This window comes from Anolis carolinensis, chromosome 5 (assembly GCF_035594765.1).
Source record: "Anolis carolinensis isolate JA03-04 chromosome 5, rAnoCar3.1.pri, whole genome shotgun sequence".
Classification (NCBI taxonomy): Eukaryota; Metazoa; Chordata; class Lepidosauria; order Squamata; family Dactyloidae; genus Anolis; species Anolis carolinensis.
Window position 1 is genome coordinate 89,627,810 of NC_085845.1, and position 26,570 is coordinate 89,654,379.

The following is a 26,570-nucleotide window of genomic DNA, read 5'->3' on the forward strand; positions in this document are numbered from 1 at the left end:
ATAAATATATAGTGACCCTACTTCTCAGATTTTCACTTATTGTAGGTGGTCCTGGAACCTAACCCTTGTGATAAGTGAGGGAACATTGTACAAAGATATCTTTGTGGAAAGGATCATGAAATTCATTCATATTTCTTCTATGCCTAGTCTGATGGTAATTTTGTTTTAAACAATTGAAACAACTAAAACAAAGTCTGTGTATATTAAATCACCAGAAATTGATTGATCACCCATGTAGACAACTTTTGGATTTTGGGATACCGTATTTTTGATTTTGGATTTCTGGATAAGAATACTGAACCGGAGAATTTTTGGATCATAGTTTTGGTTTCTCCCCTCCCTACAAAAAAGGCAACGAAAGATGGTAAGTGGCAATTAAAAAAAATCTACTCTATTTTATCCGTAGTCAATGTGATACACACACACACACACGTATACAGTATATATACTAGCTTGAGTAATTGGTATTGCCCAGGTTATTTTAAAGTCAATTTTTAATTGTCCAAAATGAATAAGGTTATGGGTGAACTACAACTCACATCATGCCAGGTGAACCTCTATCAGTGGTTAATGTTTGTCATTTGGGTACGTTTGCTCTCTAGATGCATAATTGGTGGGGTTCAGAGTGGTCTCTAGCTGAAGGGTAAACTACTAATTCCAACCATGGTGGGCCAGTCCCCCTCAATTCCTTCCAGTAGGTTCAGTTGGTCATGTGTGTCAAGTTTGGTCCCGGTCTATTGTTGGTGGCTCTCCGAGAGCCACAATAACGCAATGGATTAAACCCTTGTGCCAGCTGAACTGCTGACCTGAAGATTGATGGTTTGAATCCACAAGATGGAGTGAGCTCCCGTCTGTCAGCCCCAGCTTCCCATGCAGGGACATGAGAGAAGCTTCTCACAGGATGGTAACACATCCGAGGATCACCTGGGCAACATCTCTGCAGACGGGCGATTCTCTCACACCAGAAGCGACTTCCAGTATATTCTAAATTCGCTTCATACACAATATTTTTTAAAAAGAGTGTCTCCGGATGTAGGTGAACTATAATTCCCAGAAATGAAGGTCAGTTCCCCCAAACCCCTCCAGTATGTTCAGTTGGCCATGGGGGTTGTGCGCCAAGTTACGCCCAAGTCCATTGTTGGTGGTGATCAGAGTGTTGTTTGATTGTAGGTGAACTATAAATCCCAGTACCTACAACTCCCAAATGTGAAAGCCAATTCCCCACAAATTCTGTTGGTCATGTGTGCCAAATGTGGTGCAGGTCCACTATTGGTGGGGATCACAGTGCTGTGTCTTGATGCAGGGTGAACTACAACTTCCATCATATTGAGTCAGTCCCCCCAAACCCCTCCAGTATGTTTGTTTGTTCAATTGCTGATCAATTCCGCTCTGTTTGCTATGTGCCATAGGAAAGGGTAGGAAAGGGTTAAGGGAGAGATTGTGGGCAGGGTCATGCAAATTCCACAGCAATAGAGAGAGAAAGGAACACTGGGAAGCGTCTTTGGTGAAGAAAAAGCAGAAAATCTAGGATGAAATTGTCCCCGTATGAAAATTTTCACTTGGGTGGTGGGCAGTATGGTGTTTGTGGAGGGCATTCGCAGGGCTCTTGGACATGTTTATGGTGCCCGCTATAACCTACAATGCTCCTTGGAGGGATGACCATTGGTGGTTCCTCAGCACTGGGAGCTTTAGCTGTTTGTGGAGGCAGGAGCCTGTCTGTGCAAATGGACACCCGTGCCACATGCATACATACAGATTTTCATTTTTATTGTGTGTGTGCACGCGCGTGCACGTACATATATATGAATTAAGTAATCACATTGACTATGGATAAAATAGGGTAGATATATAAACTATACACTGTAAACTATATAAAATCAGTGGATTTTGAAGATTGTGCCGCAACTACATTTTGGGCCTAAAGACTTTGTGATTAGAATAACTGACACATCAGAAGCATTCATTTTTTAAGCTTTTAGACCTCTGATCAGGAAACGCAAACACAAGAGAGGCCTGAAACACTTGATTCATAGGCTCTATTAAGTCAAATGATTGCTATTTGGACTTAAACATATGTACTCCATTTACAATTAACATTATTCTATGTGGATGTGTGCACACGTGTTTGTCTGCATGATGCCATGCTCAGTTTACCAGCTGGCCTCAACAGGAGTTGCTTTTTCTCACCACTGCCCCTCTCTGAGGGTTGTCAGAATAATCTGGGAAGGGGAAACCCCACACATACATATACCCTTTATTAGATATAAATGAGATATAAGCAGTGTGCTGTAATTAAATCATTTATATACCACACCTATATCCAACACATACATGCAAAAATCTGACAGAATGTAAGAGAAGAAGAGTCATAATGCAACCCTGATTCAGGGAACTGATATAGTCTGAGACTGACTGACTGTGGAGACCCAGGTTCTCTATCTGGCATGTATGGAGCAATATCAGAAAAGTCTGGATCCTAAAATGGTAAGAACCAACCTTAGTCCATCTATCTGATTCTATGTAAGGAAAGAAGTGTCTATTCCAAGGAAAACTGAAACACTCTTCCCAAATTCTGTGTCAAAAAGCTGGATTCTATTGCCAGAATTACTGCATATGCTCATGCATAAGTTGACCTAATGTAAATCAAGGGCAGATTTTGGGGCAAAAATGATGGATTTTCATATGACCCATGGATACGTTAAGAGTCATTTCACAGAGAGGGGGAAAGCACCAACGTCATCCCTGGCCACTGCCATTTCCCCATCCAGGCATTCAAAAAGACCAGAAGCAGCTCTATATAGCACAGTCAATGATGGGGGAACATTGCTTTATTTAGGCACTTCTGGAAGGGAATATCATATTGCCACTCTCCTCAGAGAAGGGGACTGTTCCTTTTTCAATGAGAAATAAGATATTCACACTGACCCATGGATAAATTGACCCAGGTTTTTTAGCTTGATAGTTTAATTATAATTTGTAGATAAATACAGGAGTGTATAGAGCAATTATACACAGTGCTTCTCTTAGTTTATTGTGCACTGCAACATAACTCTTTATTCTGAGCACCATTAGCTACAGAAGGGGCCTCAAACATTCAACCATGTTTCACAAGTCCTGTTTTCATTCATTTTTTGGATTATCATAAGGCTAGCCTTCTCAAAAAGAAGAAAACGAGTTTTCTAGAAAAGTGAACTTTATATTCAGTATCATGATGTGCTTCTTTTTGGGTCAGAAATCCAGCATACATACAGCATTCTCATTATGCAACTGGTGACTTAATATCTTGTTAATTCAATATTTGAAATAAAAAAGTAGGAAACACTGCAAAAGCTTCCATTCCTTTTCTTCCAAAAACTTTATTAGCTACCCACAGTTGATCCTTCTGGCAGCAAAGTTCCAATACAGAAAGCCATATGAACACTGTGTTTCCTTGCTCCACCCTATTAGCCCTGGAAGTTTTGAAAAGGGACCACCCATGTTTCCTGGAAGGGATCATAAAGAAGCCATTATTCCATCTCCAGATCATGCCATTTGCATAATGGAATCATTCTATTCCTGGCACAAGATAAACAAGACAGCTGAAATGTTTAAAAGGGCATTTGACCAACCACTTTTATTTGGCTGTAGATCTTCAAGTCAAGTGCCAAACTGCTCCCAATTCATTGAAAATCTGCTTCATGGAAAGGAAAAAGAGAAGACATGACTTCAGACAAATCTTCTTTATAGCTATAATTACTGTAAAATATTCCATTCACCTTTAGACTGAAATTATCTATAAAATCAATTCACCTTTTAAATAGGGTGCATATAGGGATCCTGCACTCTTTAATATTAAGAACCCAATTTTCTGAACCAGAAGAGGGCTTCTGGAAACTTCCAGTTTCTTTGTTTTAGGGGGGCAGAGTGTCTTTGGCCATCAATGCAGCCCACAAAGGAGCTCAAGAGCAGAAAATTATCCCCTCTGGTCCACTGCAGTTGCCCACCTTAATATAGATTCATGCTGCCTGGGAAAGATAGGGACTCAATCCAATACATCTGGGAAAGCTTCTATAGATAAAGCAAGCGGTTAACAAGTCTAACTGGATGCTTTGTGTGAAGAGCAGACCTGAAGAGTATACACTGCATGCCCTCTGCAAAAAAGAGATCAACACTGTGACAAATCCTGTACAAATTATGTTGTGTTTGTATTTCCTATAATTCTATTACTAAAAAAGGTGCATTCAAAAAATAGATAACTAAAGAGTTAGTGTGATCAACGTGATTTGCATTCAAATCTCAGGCCTTTCTATTCTGTTCTATATATCCCATCAGTTTTTACAAGGAAAATAATTTCCTTGCATGTCCTGTACCTTTGCTACAACAGTAAGAGACAGGAATATTTTTGTGTGTTCAAGTGCAAAATGCTCAGCTTTGACTAGGAGGTGTTACTGAAGGTTACAGAAATATAAAAAAAGATGCTTTGTTTTTGTTGGCTTTTTAAAAATCCATGCTTATTATTTGGAAATACAGGATTTGAGAGACCTTACTCTCATAGGGCATGCTCCCCCAGAGTGGGGAAGGGAAAAATAAACAAGAACATATCTAAATTTGCCACACAATAGGCAACTATTTGATGGCAACACATACAATTATAAATAACAGTTACAATGAAAATCAAGGTTAAAACATTAAGTATTAAACCATCAATTAAAATTACACAAGTTTAAAATCATAGTCCAAGGTCTGTCCATTGCCAGTCACATAACATCTCTCTCACTGTTATATTGCTGCATTTACTGCTCGAATGCTTGGTCCCATAGCTATGAAGGATAGGAGAAAGGGAACTGACCAAATCTCATTCCAAAACATTTTGCAACCACAGTCAGAAATATAACGTGAGAACGTTTTCTTTTATAAATCACATATCTATATTCTACTAATACAGAATCACAGAATCATAGAATCATAAGAGCTGGAAGAGACCTCACGGGCCATCCAGTCCAACCTCCTGCAAGAAGCATGAAAATCTCATTCAAAGAACCCCCGACAGATGGCCACCCAGCATCTGCTTAAAAGCATCCAAAGAAGGAGCCTCCACCACACTCCGGGACAGATAGTTCCACTGCTGAACAGCTCTCACAGTGAGGAAGTTCTTCCTAATGTTCAGGTGGAATCTCCTTTCCTGTAGTTTGAAGCCATTGTTCCGTGTGAGCAATGGGTAAGCTTGTAAGTGATTAATGATTCTTTACTGATGCAGTGTTTTGTAGCCCAGCATATGATAGTATGATAATATTAAATACTAATTCAATCACTCTACTCTGGCTGGGATTCAGGGCTGTAGCCACAGGGGCTGTAGCCCCCCCGCCCCCATTTTTCAGGTTAAAAAAACTGGTTTACTCACAAATTTAATCTAGTCCAATGCTATTTGCCCTTAACCTTCCATCTCAGAAAAATTGCTGATCACTAAGGACTAGCCTGAACATGCCAGTGTTGCAGTGCTTCCAAAGTGCTTAACTAATATGAAGATGTTTCAGAACTAGTGATTTTGCGAAGCTCATTAGAAAATGTATGTCTTAAACATTTATTGTATGGATGGGAAATACTTGGACTTCCAGAAATACCAAACTTGCCTCATTCTTGATTTCTATGCCATTTCTCCATAGCTTGAGGGAGCTTTTAATTTATATAAATACATACCTACACACAATTTCACTAACATTATCAACCTAAATACATGGCCCAATGGACATACAGAAGTAGTCTGGAAGAAAAAAAAAGTTAGATATACTTCCCCAAAAGACATCAGATTAGAAATTTATGTGATCAGGGATGTAGCTGCAAAGCTCCTGCTCTATATCAAAGATAAACATATTTTGCCTTAATCCACTGTTACTCTGAACTGGACCATGTAGATGCCCATTTAATAAGGTCACATTTGACAGATGCTGCAGCTCTAAAGCAGGTATGGTCAAGTATAATGGGTACAGGGATCAATGTTTTACCCTTGGAATCCTGTGTGGGTTGCAGAGACTGACTTTCCTTTTGCATTTAAATTTTTAAAAGTTAACCAGCATAGATGAGTCCGACAACCTATTTAAAAGGCAAATGGCTTCTCCTAGAGAAATTTATTTATTTATTTACAGTATTTATATTCCGCCCTTCTCACCCCGAAGGGGACTCAGGGCGGATCACATTATAACACACATAGGGCAAACATTCAATGCCCATAAACACATCAAACAGAGACCAAGACAGACAGACGCAGAGGCAAGTTAACCTTCTTCTGAGGGGATGTTCGATTCTGGCCACAGGGGGGAGCAGCTGCTTCATCATCCACACTGACGGCACTTCCTCATTCCAGGTCATAAATTAGTTAATCTTGCCTCCCCACTTTATAAGTGGTACCTTATCTCCTACTTGATAGATGCAACTATCTTTCGGGTTGCTAGGTCAGCAACGAGCAGGGGCTATTTTTTTTTATTTTTAATTGACGGGTGCTCACCCTGCCACGGGCTGGCCTCGAACTCATGACCTCATGGTCAGAGTGATTTAAGGCAGCTGCTCAACAGCTGCGCCACAGCCCGGCCCCCATGCTATCTTCTGCTGTGCCAAAAAGAAAAGTGGTCTAGGAAGCCTGAAAGGGTCAGGAGTTGCAAAATCAGTCTTTGGGGCTGCATGTGGAACCAGGGCTTTGTCCACTCCAGTGCATTGAATCAACTGCTTAGGAATATCCAGACCTTAAATCAGCTCATTGTGACTGAAAGCATTCAAACTGCTAAAGTAGCTCCACTCTGGAACTTGACTGCCAATCTCTTCATTAATTTAACAACATTCTGCACAGGGTGAAACTTTGCAAATTTGACACACAAATATTACTAATGTTTCCCTGCCTTAGCCAGTCATATTTACTAATCAGGTGATTAAGCTGGTAGCTGATATAAATGGTTTTCTCCTAAGATGAATATCATTTTATTCCATATAAAAAACTCTGTACCTACAAAGCTCTGCAGCTCAAACTGTTGATGCTTCTCAAGAATAGCAAATGATTCTTCATCTGGCAAGTTTGTTTATATGCTATTCTGTTAACATAAAGTGCAAGACAAAAGCAAGAGAAAGCATTGTACAGATGGTTGTTTGGAAAAAAGGAATGTTGTCATTTCCTTTCCACCTACTGTAACAAAATTCTTTGCATTGTCATTGTATCAGTCATGTGGATTGGCAAACTGCACTTTATTCTTGAAAGCTTTTTCTAAAATGGAAGAATTAAATGACATGAGAATCAAGGTTAGATTAGTCATAAATAGGCACAGCAACTGAACCATCATAATCGGAGACCTATATATTTATAGAGCAATGGTTCCCAAGCTTATCAGATTTAAACATAGTTAAAACAAAACTGTATGGCAATAACAGTATAAAGTATTCAAAACAGTTTTTGAACCTGAAAAGTACATCCTGGCCCAGTCATTCTTAGAGCTACTGTTCTGAATAGCAGGAGATGCTTCTAATTGCTCAGAACAGATTGTTCTGCCATTGTGTACTGAGGAAACATTACCTGTCTTGCAAGCAAAGCTTGGAAGAAATACCTTTTTGTAACACAGGTCCTGAAATCTGCCAAGTGTATGGGGAGTACTGGTCATGTCAGAATTCTCAAGTCAATTGATAGAGAGCTGGATTTAATGATCAACAAACACTGCTCAGCTTCCAAGGAATCCCACAAGAACAGTTCGAAATCCATTAGCTAGAGAATCCTACAGAGCAAAGATTTCAATGTTCAGTTTGTTTTAGAAGCATCTTAACACATGGCTGCCAAGGTGTTTGAAAAGAAGTCGCATTGTATTAAGAGGCTTGACCTGAAGCTGGATCTCGACACGCTGTAGAATAACACATTGCAGGAGCACTGAGGGACCCTGAATGTGAATGGACTATGCCACTTCAGATGCAGGTGCAAGGAATTACACTTTTCCAAATACTATGAAGTAAAAAAATAATTACACAAGCCAACAAGCATTTTTCATCAGATATAATTTTAGGTCATTCTTATAGTTTTTTTGTGCTGAATTCAGATTTGCGTTTATTTTTTCCTCCATCACATGTAGTTTTTGCGATGAACATAATCAAATAATTAATGTATTTACGAGCTGATATCAATGACTGCTTTTATGTTTTGTACCATATCATGTTATACAGGGCTATCATTAATCTTGTATAATTAATTATATGCTTACCTAAGTAAGTTGCCTATGTCAGTATATTATATTACTCCAGCCAGGAGTGGGTCTAGATTATTGCATCCCTGTGGTGCAATACCCAACAACCAACAGGAACTCGATTGCGTAATAGCTTACTACTGATGGTGAAATGCTGAGTAAGCAGGTATATAACTCGCTGCAGACTAGATATTTTACCTTCAGTTTTGTCTTGGACAATATTCAAGTGGCTTTGTGAAAAAAAACTTTCTTGGTAACCACAGATCTCCAGCATACAAAGAAGTCCAAAATCTGCTTGATGCTTACCAGAAACTGGATTGTAACCTGTCACTGAAAATGCATTTGTTGCACACCCACCTGGAATTCTTTCCTGAAAATCTTGGCACGGTGAACGATACGCAGGAAGAACGCTTCCACCAAGATATTCGGTTGATGGAGCAGCGCTTCCAAGGTTCATGGAACACAAGCTTGCTGGGAAACTGCTGGATGTTGTACAGTGAAAATCGGGAAATGATATACGCCAGAAAATCATCTGTAAAACATTTCTGATCAAACATAGGTAGCTTAAGCCTAATGATATTGCAAGCCCACTGCAGTTGTACCATTTTAAAATGATTTCTCTGTTTGGATTGTAATTAATAAGATTCTATTGATATCAGTGTGTAAACACATTAATTATTTACGAAAAACCTACACGTGATAGAGAAAAAAATTAATATAGATCTGAATTCAGTGCAAAAAAACTTTATAAGAATGATCTAAATTATATCTGATGAAAAATACTTGTTGGCTTGTGTTACATGAGTATGATGCAAACTGTGCAGACTTTATCGTAATCCGCTGTAATGTACCATTCGTCATATTTTTAAAAGTTGACATGATGGGAAAAAATAAAGACATATTTAAAAGCAGCATAAAAATTGATTTAAACTGTGCTACTCTCATTTCTGATGATTACAAAAAGTTTGATTTTGTTGGCTTCTGATCAACTTTTCTTTACATCCCTTTCCCACAAAACTGAAAGTTATGGTAGCTTAGAAACAAAAATAATAATGGGAGATTACCGCACCATGGCATAATATCATGTTACTTATCACAAACCCTTTCTCGTAGAAAGCCAGAACACACCAGCATAGCTTTTCTACTTCTCACACAGTTCCTTTAATAGCTCTGTATGAACACTAATCATGCACCATGTTGTAGACCACTCTTCCCAACCCATGCTTTGTCTTTCCTAACCCATGCCTCACTTTGCACAATATTGAGATCTGGGATATTATCACAAGAGTCTTAAATCAAGAAACAGCTTCCTAAGATCTACAGAGATACTTGCGGGAATCACCTCAGTAAGCGAGAGTCCAGAAGTGGCAGGTTAAAACTCAGAACCTCAATCAGTAGCTGAGACCAGATGAGAAACTCCCTACTGGGCACACAGAAGAATGGGCGATTTGGAAGGCACTGAACAGACTGAACTCAGGGCATCACAAAATGCAGAGCCAATCTTAAGAAATGGGGCTACAAAGTGGAGTCCACGACATGCGAGTGTAGAGAAGAGTAAACTACAGACCACCTACTATAATGCAGCCTGAACCCTGCTACATGCACAGTGGAGGACCTTCTTACAGCGACACCAGAGGTGGCCAGCTTCTGGTCAAAGTAAATTTAGCATAATGCCAAGTTTTAAATTATGTTTGTGGTTTTTAAATACATTATAACTGTATTCTCAATTTGCTTTTGACACTATAAATAAATCACAAGAGCCTGCCATTTTATATTATATATAATAGTTTATGCTACTGGGGGGTGATGTAGTCATGAGTGCCAAACCTCATTTTGGAGTGCTGGGACCAACACAAATTCTGAAGGCTCTAAATTGTAAGAACATTAGTCTACTGGAATCCAATAATCTATTGAAAGGAGAGCCATGACCAATCTCGATAAAATAGTGAAGAGTAGAGACAGCACACTGGCAATGAAGGTCCACACAGTTAAAACAATGGCATTCCACATAGTAACCTATGGGTAGGGGAGCTGGACCATAAGGAAGGCTGAGCAAAGGAAGATAGATGCTTTTGAACTGTGGTGTTGGAGGAAAATTCTGAAAGTGCCTTGGTTTGCAAGAAGATCAAACCAGTCCATACTCCAGGAAATAAAGCCCGACTGCTCACTGGAGAGAGGGATATTAGAGGCAAAGATGAAGTACTTTGGCCACATAATAAGAAGACAGGAAAGCTTGGAGAAGATAATGATGTTAGGGAAAAAGGAAGGAAAAAGGAAGAGGGGCTGACCAAGGGCAAGATGGATGGATATTATCCTTGAAGTAACAGGCTTAACCTTGAAAGAGTTGGGGGTGGCGATGGCCGATAGGGGGCTCTGGCATGGGCTGGTCCATGAGGTCACAAATTCAGAAGCCATGGAACGAATACACAACATTGGAATCTATGTGCCATACCACAATTAAAGGTATGTCTCCACATCCATAAGAAAATCCTAGTTAACAAATCAATGCTATTAGCAGCAACTTTTCCAAAAATGTCCCAGTAATATATCCCCTGTGAAGGAAATGCTTATACAACTAACAGGAATAGTACAAGGAAACAACTCTGAAATTGTGCAGCTACATTAAATAAAAAAGGGTGGGTGAGAAGAGGGCGAAATAAGTATGTAATGGCAATGCAACTGAAGGTCCTCTCTGTCTGCTCACAGGGAGGTGGAGTGAAGAAAATGATGCCCACAACACTCCTGCAACATCTCCCAATCTCACTGTAGCATCGCTAGCAACTTATCACACCAGTGGAATGAAGCTCTTTTAGAAGCCCTTTTACAGGTTTGTTCTGTGAATTAAAAGGTACAGCTAAACCAGGGGGCAGGGGTAGCTGGAATGACACTGCTTCGCCATGACATTGTTAACCAGTTGCAGATGTGCACTCCAGTCCTAAAGTGATAATTGTCCTATCAGATTTGCAAGTACAGTAACTGCCAACAGTGCAGGGGGAAGGCCGGACTAGAATATTTTGCTCTTTGATATGTGGTTTTTTCATTCAAAGAGAATCTGTTAGAATCTTCAGTAATTAATGTGCCTCCCATTTTAGTCTGAAATGGAAAAGGCATTGGACAAGTCACTTGCTCTCAGCATAACCTACAATCAAAGGTCTAGTGATGACCAAGAAATGGGTTTAAATTCCCATGCAGCTGTTAAGCTTGCTAGATGACTGAGTAATTCACTTTAAATTTAAGCACAGGGTGGTTGTTGGGATAAAAACAAGGAGGCGGAACCATACGTACACTACAATGAGTCCAGTAAAGAAATAGTGCGTGGGGGAATAACTCAAACTCAGATGCAGGAATCAAGCAGAAAGCAATCAATCTGTAAATTAAATTCTCTAACATAATCCAAAACTACAGTTATAGTCCACTGGCTTGACAGATTCCTATATGTCACATTTGACATCCATAAACCCATCGGAGCCACAGAACTTTACCTGTCTGGTAAGGATTGATTTCTCCAAAAGCGCTTTGTATTTTTAAAAAACCAACAACTTCTTTCTCAGACTACCACATAACTATAACAAATTGTTGTAACTAACAATGTTCTTACAGTTTATCAAAGGTAAAAAGAGTTTAGACAATATCCCTATTAATTGATCAGCTCTACATTCTTTACTTTATTTTAACCATCTGGTTTATAAACACCCTTAAAGTTGTTGTTGTCAAATAACATCTGAGAAAGGCACTCTTGGTCCTTCCTATGAATATTAATGTCACTGAAATAATTTTTTTACCATAAATTTTCCTTTTGAAAACTACTAGCCAGAAGAAAATTGGCATAAATCAAAAGGAATTTCAGAAAATGCCAACCTCTCCTTATTTCTGATCTAAGCAAGTGCACTGTATTATCTGCAGCAAACAAGAACTATAAATGAAAATAAAACATATGCTTAAATATTAATTAATGGTAGTGAATAAAACAAAAGTGGTTTGAGTCTCTGATTTTATCTTACAAGTCAGGTGCTTTGTTGACATGATTAACGCCCTTGAATTCAAGGAAACTGCACCCAAACTAAAAGTTCAATTGCTCTAGACAGAAGCGTCATCATCATATGGAATTGTTTTTATTGAAGCCCATTACTATGCAGTACCTTGGCAAGATTGTTTTATGACTAAAGGGCGGGAAATAAGTGCCTTAAAATAGCATTTCCAGTAAAATCGAGCCCTGCCTTGTCTGCTAAAAGAACTTAGAAAACCCACAGGTGTAAAAGTGACCAACGACCATGAAACTGAAATCAGTCATCTCATAGTTCAGGAAGCTGGCAAGGGTTAAGGATAAGAAAAAACAGTAGAATTTGTACTCTTTCAAAAGCTGTACTTTGGCATTAACTCACAAAACCAAAAATAATTGCACAAGACTTTTCATTATTGTTATGATGTGCAAGTATACCAGCGTGCTAAGCCACTATATGAATGGCACCATTGGTAGAAAAGCAGGACACAAATGTAATGGATAAATTTATGACAGTGAATTTTGATAATCTTTCGTAGCTTTCCTTGAGGAAAAAAAATCAAGCTATCCAGTGTCAAACCATGCAAAACAACCCAATTTTGATCCTTAACATTTCCAGATAGATTAGAAAGCCTTCCATTAAGAATTTAGGAGAGGCATGCTCAGTTTAGACCAGGGGTCCCTAAACCAAGGCCTGCGAGATAGATGAGGCCCTCCAAGATCATTCCTCTACCCAGCCAAAAATTTTACACTTAGGGTTGACCTAAGTCTAAAACGATTTGAAGGCACACAATAACAACAAACCTAATTTACTTGACTATTTCATCAGTCAAAAGCCAGCCCACACTTCCCATTGAAACAATGGTAAGTTTATGTTGATTTAAATTGTTCTTCATTTTATATACTGTATTGTTCTTTCATGTTTTTGTGCTACAAATAAGTTATGTGAAGTATGTATAGGAATTTGTTCATATTTTTTTCAAACTATAGTCTGCCTCCCAACAGTCGGAGGGGACAGTGAACCGGGACTCTGCTTAAAAAGACTGAGGACCTGGGGTTTAGATCAAGGCACGAAATGATGGCCCTCCAGATATTGAGTTACTTTCTTTAGCCTTAGGGCCCTTCTATGCAGTTCTATAACCCAGAATATCAAGGCAGAAAATCCCACAATATCGGCTTTGAACTGAGTTATCTGTGTTCACATTGCCATATATTCCATTTCAAAGCAGATGTGTGATTTTATTCAGTTGTGTGGAAGGGGGCTAAGTCAGCACAGGCAACACCAAGAGACTTCGTGAGTTGTGGTCCAGGGATACCTTACAGATCCACATCTGCCTAATAGGTAAAACAGACAGATCTATGATTTCACTTGTGATTACTATGCTCTAAGCTGATGAATAAACCATTGCTATTTATTTATTTATTTGCAGCATTTATATTCCGCCCTTCTCATCCTGAAGGGGGACTCAGGGTGGATCACATTGCACACATAAAGGCAAACATTCAATGCCATGACATAGAACAGAGACAGAGACAAGACGCAGGCACCGGGCTGGCCTCGAACTCATGACCTCTTGGTCAGAGTGATTTGTTGATTTGTTGCAGCTGGCTTGCTTTCCAGCCTGCGCCACAGCCTGGTCTTTGTTGCTACCTATGTTGGGACAGCTTCTTCCTTTCAACTGTTATAATTAACAGCTTAAATAAAAGATATTACATTGTGAAGATCCTGGGGAAAGAAATTTAGTAAAGAAAAGGGGAAGCACTAATGACAAGTCACATACATCTGTGAACTGAATAAAATGAGTCAATCACATTGACAAAACAGATATTTAATTTTTGTACAATCTCAATTATTTATACATAAATTATTTTAAATTTTCCATGCTAAATTTGTATTAAATATATTTACAGCTATTGTACTTTTCTTGTCTTCTGATCTCGATATTGCAAGTCAATAAGCCCTCCTAGATTTAACCCTAAATTAGGCTGTCCATGTTTCAGTCACTCTATTGGTTACCAAGTAGTTGCAAAGCAGGTGGACATAGCACTGAATGAAACATGCAGAATCATCACAGGATGCCTTAAACCTACACCTGTTGATAAACTCTACAAGTTAGCTGGCATTGCCCCTCCTGACGTGCGACGGGAAGTTGCTGCTAATGGTGAGAGAAAAAAGGTCGAACATTGTGAAAGCCACCCACTGCATGACTATCAGCCTCCTCCCACCAGACTCAAATCAAGGAAGGGCTTCATGAGAACCACCACTCCTCTTGATGTTCCTCCAGCAGCAGCAAGGGTGTCTCTCTGGGCAGCTAAACCTGGCAATTCTAACTGGATGGCCACCCAAGAGGGTCTTCCTCCAGGGGCAAACCAAGAATGGGCAACTTGGAAGTCCCTGAACAGACTCAGAAGCGGAGTGGGCAGATCAAAAGACAACTTGGCAAGGTGGCACTACCTGGAGGAATCCTCCACCTTGTGCGACTGTGGAGCTGAACAAACAACTCAGCATATGTATGCTTGCCCACAATGCCCTGCCTCATGTATGGAGGAAGAGTTGTTTAAAGCTACAGACAATGCGGTTGCTGTCGCCCGCTTTTGGTCCAAAACTATTTAGTTGCTTGTGATTTCTTTTTTTAATTTTTTTTTTATTTCCATTATTTGAAATGTACAATGCTTTTGACACGAAATAAATAACCAAGTAGTTTCAAAGCAAAGTACAAAGTTTTGCGGTTGACTTTTAAAGCCCTACGTGGTTTGGGTCCATGTTACTTAGAGGATTTCCTTCTCCATACAATCCACTCTGGACACTCCGGTTTTCTAGAGGGCATCTACTTTAGCCAGCTAGAACCTGATGAAACACTCACCCAGGCTGATGTGCCAGAATAGATCCAACAGGTAAATCAGCTGTCAGAATTCAAGGAACAACTGAAGACGTATTTCTTCCAGCAAGCCTACCCAGTCAATTTTAAACTGAATTTTAATCTATATTTTATTGCTGTCAGTGTCAGTCTTGCATGTATTTGGTATATGCATAAACAAGACATAGCTGGTTGTGATGGGGGAGGAGAAGGAAGACCAAGAAGGCATGAGGAAGTGAATAAGGAAAAGGAAGGTGAGGAATGTCCAGTTTACCTAATTAGCTGCTTGGCAAGGAAAGCTCTGAGTCCTAACAGCCTTGTTCTGATTTAAGCAGAGTTGTTTGACTTTGTACTGCATTTTAACAAGTTGAAATCCGCTTTAGATACCCAATGTGGGAGAAAAGTGGAAAATAAAGATTTTTGATTATTACTGGGAAGGTAGGATTAGCTCTCTCTCTTAGGGCGGAAGGATGACTAACATAAGAGAAGCCCTGTCTGTGAAGTGCAAGGAGCAGATAGAGCCCAACATAAGGATTACCTCCACATACTACAAACAAGAACAACCACAAGGCTAGAGGTTTCACACTGGTGCTTGCATCTGGTTAGAATTTGTTACGATGACTACTGTTTTTAGACTTCTGATACCCTTGCGGCATAGAGACAAGAACACTTCCTCAATTTCAGTTCTTTCTAAGCTTTCTGTGAGTAGTTCATCGCCTTTTAGATTGAGTTATCACTCAATTCTTGGACAAGGATAAAAATATAAACGGTCAGCAACATAGTTCAATAAACCTGTCTCCATCTTGATAATATTAAATGGAATAAAGTAGAACATGGGAAACCAACAAAAATGAAGCAGGCAGGAAATAAGCTAACCTGTAAAGACAGAAGTTCACGAGGTTTACTTTTAAGCAATATTGAATCAAACTCTGCAATTATGTCTTTTCATCAGTGACACCTAATTTAAAGTAAGTTCACTCTTGCAATCAAAGTTAAGCAGCCTATGACTTGCTTTGATAGGCCAAATACTCAGTCCTTTCTAAAGAATACAAATTTTTCCAAAATAAGCTGTCAGAATCCAAAGAATCTGAAATGTAAAAAAGCATTTCCACAAACTAGGGGTAAGGCATACACAATTTTTCCTTCTTTATAACTCACTCTCATGGCTCCAGGGGTCTTTTTCTAATCACTACTATGGAGAGAAATTGAATAGACTACATGGAAATATACAATGCAGCTTCTTCTGGTATTATCACATAAAGTGAACAATGGAGTGAAAAATATTCTAGCATGTCTGTAAGTTCACCCCAATTCTTGGTCAAAACTGCATTAAAGATGAGACTACCATGATATGACACTTTTGACTTGCAAAGTGCAATACAAAATACACGTTTCTTCTCCCAAAAGTTCTGTTAAGTAGGATCATTTTTATTCATGTTTCACATATTATAAACTATGTCCCAGAGATGCTCAAACTCTGATGGTCAACCTAATGAGCTATTGATACAGGAGAACTGTATATAACAGAGTCACAATGACTCACACTGATTCATTGGACATCAAAATAATCTGACTCAACAGAAGATCATCTTAATATAGAGCATCCCTCTCCAACGTCAGAGCCTATAAAAGCGTTGTGCTACAATTCAGATCTACCTAACCAATGGCAAGACTTTACGAGCTTGATGAGATTTGTAGCCCACCACATATAGGGAAGGGTGTGTGAGGATGGCTACTTTAGAATATTATAATGTATTTAGTATTTATTAGGCTGCAATTCTAACCAAACTGGTCATTATAGTGAAATAATTTGCTCTGAAAAATGCCTGATCACATTTTCCAGGCTAGTGTTTAAACAATGAAATACTTACTTTCAATGATATTTCAATCCTGGGACAATAGTTCAGTTCTAGGTGAAAGTCAGTAATTGAGTTTGTGTAATCATTAGTGGTACCAGATGGTATGCACATGCACATATGCATGAAAGGATATAGCCAGCTGGCAAGTGGATCATCACAATGAGAGTATGATGCACATGTCCATTCAGCAACATACGGACAGTCCCCAAGTTACAAACATCCGACTTACAACAGGAAGTGAGACGAATCTTCCCCTAGGAAGGGAAAGTCACTCCTTTAAGAGTTACTAGGGAGAAAAGGTGTCCCAACCAAAGCTTTATCACCAATCCTTGTTTCCACAAGAAGCCAATTTTTTTCAATATCCAATTATCAAAGGGACAGAAAGTGAAATGAAATCTACGAAACAGGGGCAGAGACAGCAAAACAAACACCACAGAGGTGCTATCCAAAGCATGCATGTGTACACACACACACACGATATATACGTGGAGTTACACTTTAAAATGTACCTTTTCCAACTTACATACAAATTCAACTTAAGAACAAACCTACAATTTATCTTATTCGTAACTTGGGGACTACCTGCATTATTCATCCACATCCCTTGCTGTGCCAGAGTGAATACTGGGAGCCATGGCTACAAATTCATTTCCACCTCAAGGTCCCATTATATGGCGGAGCATAAGTTCACTTGGACACACATGACTACACTATCCACTTTTCAAAGTCAAACTACTTGCTATATTGGCCACTTTATGTCTTAATATCAAGAGCATTCTTGTATTTATTTATCCCGCCTTATCTTTCCAAAAAGAGACCCAAAGCGACTAACACTAAAAACAATACAATATATAATTTAAAACCAAAAAGCATATAAACATTAAACACTGAAAATATTAAAAACAGTTAAAGGTAAAGGTTTCCCCTGATGTGAAGTCCAGTCATGTCTGACTCTGGGGGTTGGTGCTCATTCTCTATTTCTAAGCCGAAGAGCCGGTGTTGTCCGTAGACACCTCCAAGGTCATGTGGCCGGCATGACTGCATGGAGCGCCGTTACTTTCCCACTGGAGCGGTATCTATTGATCTACTAACAATGGCATGTTTTCGAACTGCTAGGTTGGCAGAAGCTGGAGCAACAGCGGGCGCTCACTCCGCTCCCGGGATTTGAACCTGGGACCTTTCGGTCTGCAAGTTCAGCAGCTCAGTGGTTTAACACACTTCGCCACCGGGGTTCTAAAACAGTTAGAACCATCAAAAACACTTTACAGTACCTCCATATGCAAATTGCTCCATATGCAGTATTTGCACAAAATAAGAAGCCCTAGATACTCAATAGGCCATGAAGGCTTGGCAATGTCATACTTTTGTTTGGCTTTTGCCTTCAGTTCTTGCCTTTTAAAAATGCAATACCAAAACGTTAACAGAGACACAAGAGTGCATGATTTGAAAACATTCACTCAAATGCTGATGCACCTACAACTTCACTTCACAGTTTACTAGCTTGGGTACCCAGTAATACCCAGGTTCTTTGAAAAGGACCTTGTTTGTTTTTGATGTGAGATAGTATTAGTTTGGTTATGTTATGCTATTTCTTAGGGGGAAAACTCAGGCTTTTTGTTTTTTATGAATGCTCCCATTAGGAAATGCATAAGGATGTGGGTGAACGACAATTTCCAAAAATCTTAGGTCAACCCTCCCTGTATGCATAATGGACTATGTTGGATCTGTGTGCCAAGTTTGGTCCCATCACTTGCTGGATTCAGTGTTCTCTGAATACAGGTGAACTATAACTCTCTGATGCCAAGGTGTGATTACCAAGTTGGCAGTGTTGGGTCTGTGTGCCAAGTTTGGTCTAGAGCTGTCATCACATGGGTTCCGTGTTCTCTGAATATGGGTGAACTATAACTCCTGGATGTTGAAGTCAATCACCCTCAAACCTCGCCAGTATGAAAATTTGGCCATGTTTGGTCTGAGTGCCAAGTTAGTTCTAGGTCCATCATTGGTGGGGTTCAGAGTGCTGTTAGAATGCAGGAGAACTATACATCCCAGTCTTTACAACTCCTATAAATCATGATGAATTCTGCCCAAACCTCTCTTCATAGTATGTTGAATTGCTGATCAATTCTTGTTTGTTGTGTGTCATCGAAGAGTAGGAAAGGTTTAAGAAAGAGGCAGTGGGCAGGGTCATGCAAATTAAGGAACCCTGGGATATCCATTCTGGAGGAAAAACAGAATGTCTAGGATTAAACTGTTCCTACATGAAAGCCTTCACTTGGGTGGGAGGCATAATGGTGTTTGTGGAGGACATTGGCAGGGTTTGGGCTACATGTTCAGCACGATCACTATAACCTGCATGCCAATGGAGGGGGGACCATTGGTATCTCCTGCTCAGTGGGAACTATAGCTGTTTGTGGAGGTGGGAGGCTGTCTGTATAAGTGAACACCTCCGCCACATACACAAATGCACATTTTTCACTTATGTGTATAGATGTGAACCATTCTGAGGATTTCTCACAGAAAGTTAGATTATTATGTTTCATAGATACTTAATGGATTTCTGTTCCCAATTCAAATAATATCTTATCATAGCATAATAAAATGATGAATACAACTTGAGCACAAATACAAGAATGTCCAAAAAACAAGTTTATATAGTTAAACATTTTAATCTTCCTTGTCAGAAGACTCTGCACTACTCTCATTACTGTATCTGATACGCTGTCCTCAGCACTGCTCACAACAGATGTTTTTTCCTCCTCATCACTCTCCCACAACGCATCATCTGCTCCATCCAGTGCATTAGAAATGTCAGTTTTTTGAAAGCTTTTTTACAACAATGCACTTTGTGATAAGATCCCAACTCTTAATTACTCATGTGCACATCAATTCTAAGGACAGGCACTTCACATTTCCAGTGGGTGTCAATTGTTGAACATCACTTATCAAAGGTGCAAGTGGTCTTTAAAGGACTTGTTCAACAATACATCCACTGGCTGCAAGAAAAACTCACTGCCGTTTGTATCTTATTGTCAAGGAGAAGTTCTTTCACTTCCTTGACAATGTGACTTCAGAAACTGTACAAAACTAGTAGCTGGCTGTTTCTGTAGCACACCTGGTATTCTATTCCACACAGTTTTAAGCCAATCCACCATAAGTTCTAAATTCAGCCAATGGTTTGCTGAACCATGTGCAGCTGTACATGAATCCTACAAGGATTTTCCTCTTTAAAATGATGTAAACCGGTAACTTCCTTCATCAGCTGTAATGTCAAGCATGCAGGTGCACCACAATTCCTCATGACCACTGGTTCTCATGGTGACACTAGATAATCCTTTCAGTGCAACAGTGCTGTTGTGGGGCATATCAAAGAACACAGCAGTCTGGTCAGCTTTACCAATTAGAGAAAAGGAATATGGTGTTCCTTGTGCATACACAAGATAAAGCAATGAAAGCTTGCCACCTTCTTGGTGTAATCAGCTGGCAGGTTTTGGCATATAGTGATTCTCCTTTGTACAGACAGGTTGTGTCGTTGCATAAACGACTTGCCTTAAATTGAGTTGGGGGAATGTTTTGTTTGCAGAATACCTCCTGTGCTTTCATCTGCAATATTTCATAGGATACACTACCACTGTCATGCATCTCCATAACATACACAAATATTTCCTCATCAATTTGTGAAAACTTGCTTGATTTGGGACCTCTAAATGCACTGAATAAGGGTGGTTTTCTCTAACTTGTCTTTCACTTTTTGCCAGTCATACAGGAACCTCTCATTTACAGAAAACTGCTTTTCTGAAGCTCTGTTTCCATGCTCCTCAGTAAAAACAAAGACTCTCAATCAGAACTGTGCTAAGTAACCTCCATACGAATTTACCCTGATTCATGGTCAGCAGTTCTGTGTAGGAAGACAACCTCAGCGATATAGACACTTCAGCATTCATTCCAAATGTCTTTCTGCCTTACCCTAAAGAGCTTTACTGCTTGCCAATCACTTTGAGCAAGGGTGCATCACTCACTCACTCGCCCATCATTCTGCCCAAAGACACACCTGCCTGCTTCACTCACTCACAACCCCATGCACTCTCTCACTTGCCCACAAACACTCATTCCAGACACCCACCCCCTTCCAAAAATGCCACTTGAATGCAGTGGATAGATGGTTGTTCGAACGGACAGACGAGTGAATCAAGCGGGTGGGTGGGCAGGCAGGCGAGTGGGTGGGTGTTTACTATAGGGAAGCTGCCTACCAGTAAATTAAGGGTGTGACTATTATATGTGGAATTTGAAAATACCAAAACCGGGACCAAAAAGCTTGGGATGTGATTATTATATGATGGTGACTATTGTGCGATGAAATATAGCATTTGCTTAGTTGGGTAAGATCATCTAAACCAGAGGTTCCCAACCTTTGGTTCTCCAAGTGTTCTGGACCTTAGTTTCCAGAATTTCTAGCAGCTGGTAAGATGACTGAAATTTCTGGGAGTTGGAAGTTCAAAAAATCTTGAAAGACCAAAGGTTGGGAACCATCCAAACTGATACTCTTCCTCTGGGAAAGGCCAACTCCTCCCTACACTCCTCAAACACAAGGCCAAAATTTAGAGAACCAAAATGCAAAATGGCAGGGACAATCAATCATGACCCAGTTCTTCATTATTTCCCCTGCCCAAAAAACCAATATAATTTTTAAAAGGGAAATTGACTTTTCAACTTTATCATGTACAGCCAACAGATTTTTAGATTAACTTAGCACACTTTTTTCAGATCAACATGAGATAAAATGTTTCTTAGGCAATTCAACTTTAGTAATGCTGTTTGTTTAGAGTACTCATACTCCGAAGAACACAATAATGCAATTATAGATGATAGCAAATCTTTAAATACCTAAATCAAATGAAAAGGAAGTGAGAAAAGATGAATCAAGTTTATTTTCAATAGGATGTTTGATTTATGCCTACCATCATTACCCAAGATATGAAAAGCCTTCACAAGATCAACAAAACTGAGCAATTTACTACATAATGCCAGTTTACTTTTCATATCAGAGTTAATAAAATGGCATTTAACGTAATTCTTTTATTGTCCTAACAGATAAACTTGCTACATATCTCTCAGAATATACTTTCAGATCAAACTGTTTCAAAATTTTAATTCCTCTCATTGCATTTGAGAGAATATAAAAATATGTCCATTAAGAGAATAAAACGGGGGGGGGGGGGGGAGCAGACACACAACAATCAACTTCAATATTATACACCACAATCTTAATCCATAGATCTGAAAAAAGTTTATAAATTCCTTACAAACATTAAACCAAGCTACTGTGAAGAATCAACTCAGAAAGTTTAACCTACAGTACAAATAGCTGAATTCAAAAGCTGCAAGCCAGATCTTGATACAAAGAAGTTTTATATGTCTCCCATTTTTATCAAAAAGCAACAGCAGTCACTAATGTAGTCACCTATGAGTTTCATTAATTCTGAAAAAAAACACCTATTTTAGGTTTTGTATGATGTATTTGAGCACACACGCTACATGACTGATGTAGTCTTACTGACAGGGGGTGCTGCCTTACTTACAAAGCTGACCATCCATTTGCTCCTTGGACAACTGCTTCTACAGACAAGAGTGGCCATGGAGAAGACAAAAGCAGACAATCCCTAATCTAAAAGAAAGGGGGACAAACAGTTGTTATGATCACACAATGACATTATCCATCCCCAGGAAAAACATTATCACGCCTTCTCTTGACAGACAGAACATAAAGAAAGTGGTCATGAATGGCAGAGATACTAAACTTTGAGAACAGAAAAATAGTTTAACATAGGAAGCAGTACTTTAAGGAAACAGAATAATCTCCTCCTTTCAGAAACTGTGTGAAGTGGTTTCAACTTCTGTTGAAAATCCATTTTAGGTGCACTGCCTAATGCCATGGGGTTTTGTTTGCATGTTCATTCCAATACTATTTCTAAATACAGACTCATTTACTTTTGAGATTATTTCTGCTTGAAGGTATTTGAACCTGTGCCCCCAAAACTCATACACATTCATAAAATCTGCTTATGGGGGAAGGGATGATGGTCTAGATTACACTAAAATGTTTTCAGATATCTTTGTGGAGGACAGTTCTGGTTCTGGCTATTTGCCACAAAAGTAAAATACATTCCTCGAGCCATTGGCTCTATGCTTCAAAATATTAGCTGCAAGAGGGCAACTGACTGTTGTCTCCATCGTTGCCTACAAGCTTTCCAGAATCATCTAATTTACTACAGTAAAAATACAAGTATCAGACTAGATTTAGTTGGAGGTATGCTATCACATGTTACTTTTAGACAAACACATATCACTGGACTGTAGGTTTTGTTCAGTCTACCTCACTACATAATGCAAAGTTTTTGACATGTCAAATTCCATGTAAGATGCCACTGTTTTTGGACTGATTACCAAAATCTTAACAAGAAGACAAGATGTCCCACTATTTGCTTCACAATATTGATATTCTTTCTACTAAAGGAAGTAGGCATTCAGGGAAATTCATCAACATAGCATCAAATGTCAGAGACAAGTGCATATCCACGTTATCAAAGTTACCTAAAAAAATACAGTGGCATCAACGTAAAAACACTACTAAATAAAGATGCCACTATGACTGCACAAAAATTACAAAGCTCCTTACAACAATATTTTCATATTTAACCAGCCTTAGCCAAGTTTGCTGGCAGGTTACTGAATATGACAGTAGATGTGCAAAAGCTTGTAATGAAATTTATAATTATTTTTAGTTCTCTGCTGATGTCTCAGCAAAAAAGAACACATATCATATTATCTATCCTGCAGGAACCTATATACTATTCAGTCTATGCAGAACATCAAATATGCTGATGTCTAACTATAGCAAGTGACTTTGCAGAACTACAATCTACATCAAAGCAGGGCATTTGGGAAAAACAAATAGAATATAACCTGATTTAGCAAGCTATACTGTTACATGAAACAAATACAAGAGGAAATATATCACCACATGATTTACAAAGTAGTTTGAGTTCAATGGGTTTAGAACATTTAAAAAGTAACTTTCTGAAAATCCAAATACTTCTTTTGTTAAATTTATGCTTCTGAAGAGTTCATCATAATCAAACATGTGTCTTTACTTCTTCAAAATTGTGTTATTGTTATGTACTCTTAGCCATTCTAATTGGCTCTCAGAACTGTAGAGCAAATCAGAAAGCCAGATTAACCATTCATTAACTTCAAAGAAACATTGCATTATAGAATTTGTTGCCTCATCACCATTTCAGATTTGAATTCTGAAAATAGCAGACATACACATTTTCGAAGTAAATTTGCATTGTGATTGAAAATAATAAATACTGCAATAAAAGGTGCAATAAAATGTGTTGTGCACTTGACTTTTTCTATCAAAACATGTTGGTCAAGAAGATACCCACAGTAAGTTTAAAGGAGTTTAAAGAATGGATTTTACAGAGGGGGGAAAGGAGGTCAATTCATACCTGTGAAAAATTGGGAAATGGGGGCAAATTATTTTTTTAAAAGGCCCAGGTGCAATTAGAAATAAGTCCCATGGAACTCATTGGGGCTTATTCTCGGTCAAATGGACATATGATCCATAAGATCGGCAGTCCGAAAAATAGGGTTGCTGTGAGTTTTCCAGGCTGTATGGCCAAGCTCCAGTAGCATTCTATCCTGACATTTCGCCTGTATCTATGGCAGGCATCCTCAGAGATTTGTTCAGTGGTCTGTGGGAGTCCAAAACATACTTAGGGCTCAACTTTGTTGGCACGACAGATTACCTGAACAAATACATCCTCACCAAAATTATTATTAAAAGTATTATGTACTCATGCAATCAAACTCTGAAAATATTTCTAGAAAAGGTCATTGTGATTCCCCAGAGCCACTGACATACTATAGGCTGAGTGTCCTTTATCCAAAAGGCTTGGGCCCAGAAGTGTTTGTAATTTTGATCCCCCCCCCACCCACCCAAGATGTTGGAACCAGTATTTGCATATACAGACGTAATGAGGGATCTCTTCTCTAAACTAAAAAAATCATCACACATCATATAGGTCTTGACTTTCAGACAAGTCAACCAGATACCTCTTTGATTGTCCAATTCAAATCAAAGACATCCCATTGAGAGTGGAGCATTTCAGTCCCTGACACAACTCTGTATTTTGAGACTGCGCCAGGGGTTTGAATATGCACATGCACTTGAAACCCGACCCCAATGATTCTGCTGAGCCACGAGGCTTTGGGGGCCAACCTGAAGGTGACTTGGCGCACGTGCGGGACTGCAAAGCACCTCCGGCTGCCTGTTCAAGAACAACCTTTCCTGCCAGGTTAGGAGGCTTTGAAACAACCGGTTCAAGGAGCAGCCTTCCAGCTAATCTCCCTGGCCCTGGGAGGCAGAAGGGTGGCTCCGAGCAATCCCTTGAGCCCCTCCTGTCTTCACCAGGTAGAAGGAGGAGGCCATTCCCTGAGCTGAGCCATTCAGGCTGCACTGCCAATAGGGTACCTATTATTAGTATTATTATTACTATTATTTCCACACAGTCCTCTCCCTTGTTCCCCCTGCACCAGAGGCGAAAATGCAATTCTAAATATGCAGTGGGGATTCTCCATATGATCCTTGCACATGATATTCCTTTTTTCCCACTAAGCTTGACTCTTCTTTCCTCTTTTCTCCTTGGCTTGGGCCTCCTTCTCTTCAGGCTTGGTCCGCTGTGTGCCTATGCTGTGAGGCCAGGAGGGTGACCTCCCTTCAGGAGGCGTGACACAAGGATGACCCCACTGAGGCCCGGCCCTTCCCTCCCTCCATGAGGGAGCCTGCGGTCTCCGCTCCCTCACCTCCCCCTTCCTTCTGTCCCCACCGACCTCACCTCCGGCCGCTTCTCCCGCTCGCCCGGCTCCCTCCACACCAGCCTGGAAGCGCCCGTCCACTTCCCTCTCCGGTGCCTCGAATGGGGAGGGAGGCTGAGGGGGCGAGCTGTTTACTAACCCAATCTCGCGAGAGCATGGAGCCCCGGCGCGAGAAAGGGGAAGCAGGAGAGAGTCTCCGCCGCTGGTGATTGGCTCCTGTGAAGAACGGGGCGGGGCAAACGGGCGGGAGGGGGGAACCCACGTGTAGAGGCTTATAAAGTGGGCGGGCTGAGCGCGCGCGCCGAAGTCTTTCTGAGTGTTTCGAGGAGAGAAGGGGAGTTGGCGGGAAGCGTAGTATTACCTCATGTTTCTCGCTTTGTCTTTTTCTTTCACTATGTTAGACTCGAAGAAAGGAAAGGTGAAACATTTGCTCCTGACTGCCTTATAGGAGTCTTTCCCCCGCTTTCTTTGTGTACGAATTGCCTGTGCTTCATAAGTGAGAAGTACAGTAGAGGCTCACTTATCCAACGTTCTGGATTATCCAACGCATTTTGTAGTCAATGTTTTCAATGCATTGTGATATTTTGGTGCTAAATTCGTAAATACAGTAATTACTACATAGTATTAATGTGTAATGAACTACTTTTTCTGTCAATTTTGTTGTATAACATGTTTTGGTGCTTAATTTGTAAAATCATAACCTATTTTGTGTTAATGTGGGATTTGTGTATAGATAGTGTTTAAATGAAATTTGTGTCTTGGTTTGTATTGCATACTGATTGCATCA

At 39.7% G+C, this 26,570-nt stretch overlaps 1 protein-coding gene across 4 annotated transcripts in view; it reads right to left on the reverse strand.

Annotated features, from left to right (window-relative positions):
• Positions 1-25,950, reverse strand: part of stk38l (serine/threonine kinase 38 like) — a 61,020-nt gene extending 35,070 nt beyond the window's left edge. The window contains exons 1-2 of one of the 4 annotated variants that reach the window (XM_062981770.1): positions 25,804-25,928; positions 22,483-22,568 (exon numbers count right to left, since the gene is read on the reverse strand). In XM_062981770.1, the coding sequence (XP_062837840.1) occupies positions 22,483-22,498 (16 nt within the window). In that variant the 5' untranslated portion in view covers positions 22,499-22,568; positions 25,804-25,928. Of the gene's footprint in view, positions 1-3,608; positions 3,674-22,482; positions 22,569-25,798 lie in introns of those variants that run through there. The other 3 variants (XM_008111485.3, XM_008111486.3, XM_003221472.4) reach the window with 3 other exon arrangements.
• Between the last annotated feature and the right edge of the window lie 620 nt (positions 25,951-26,570).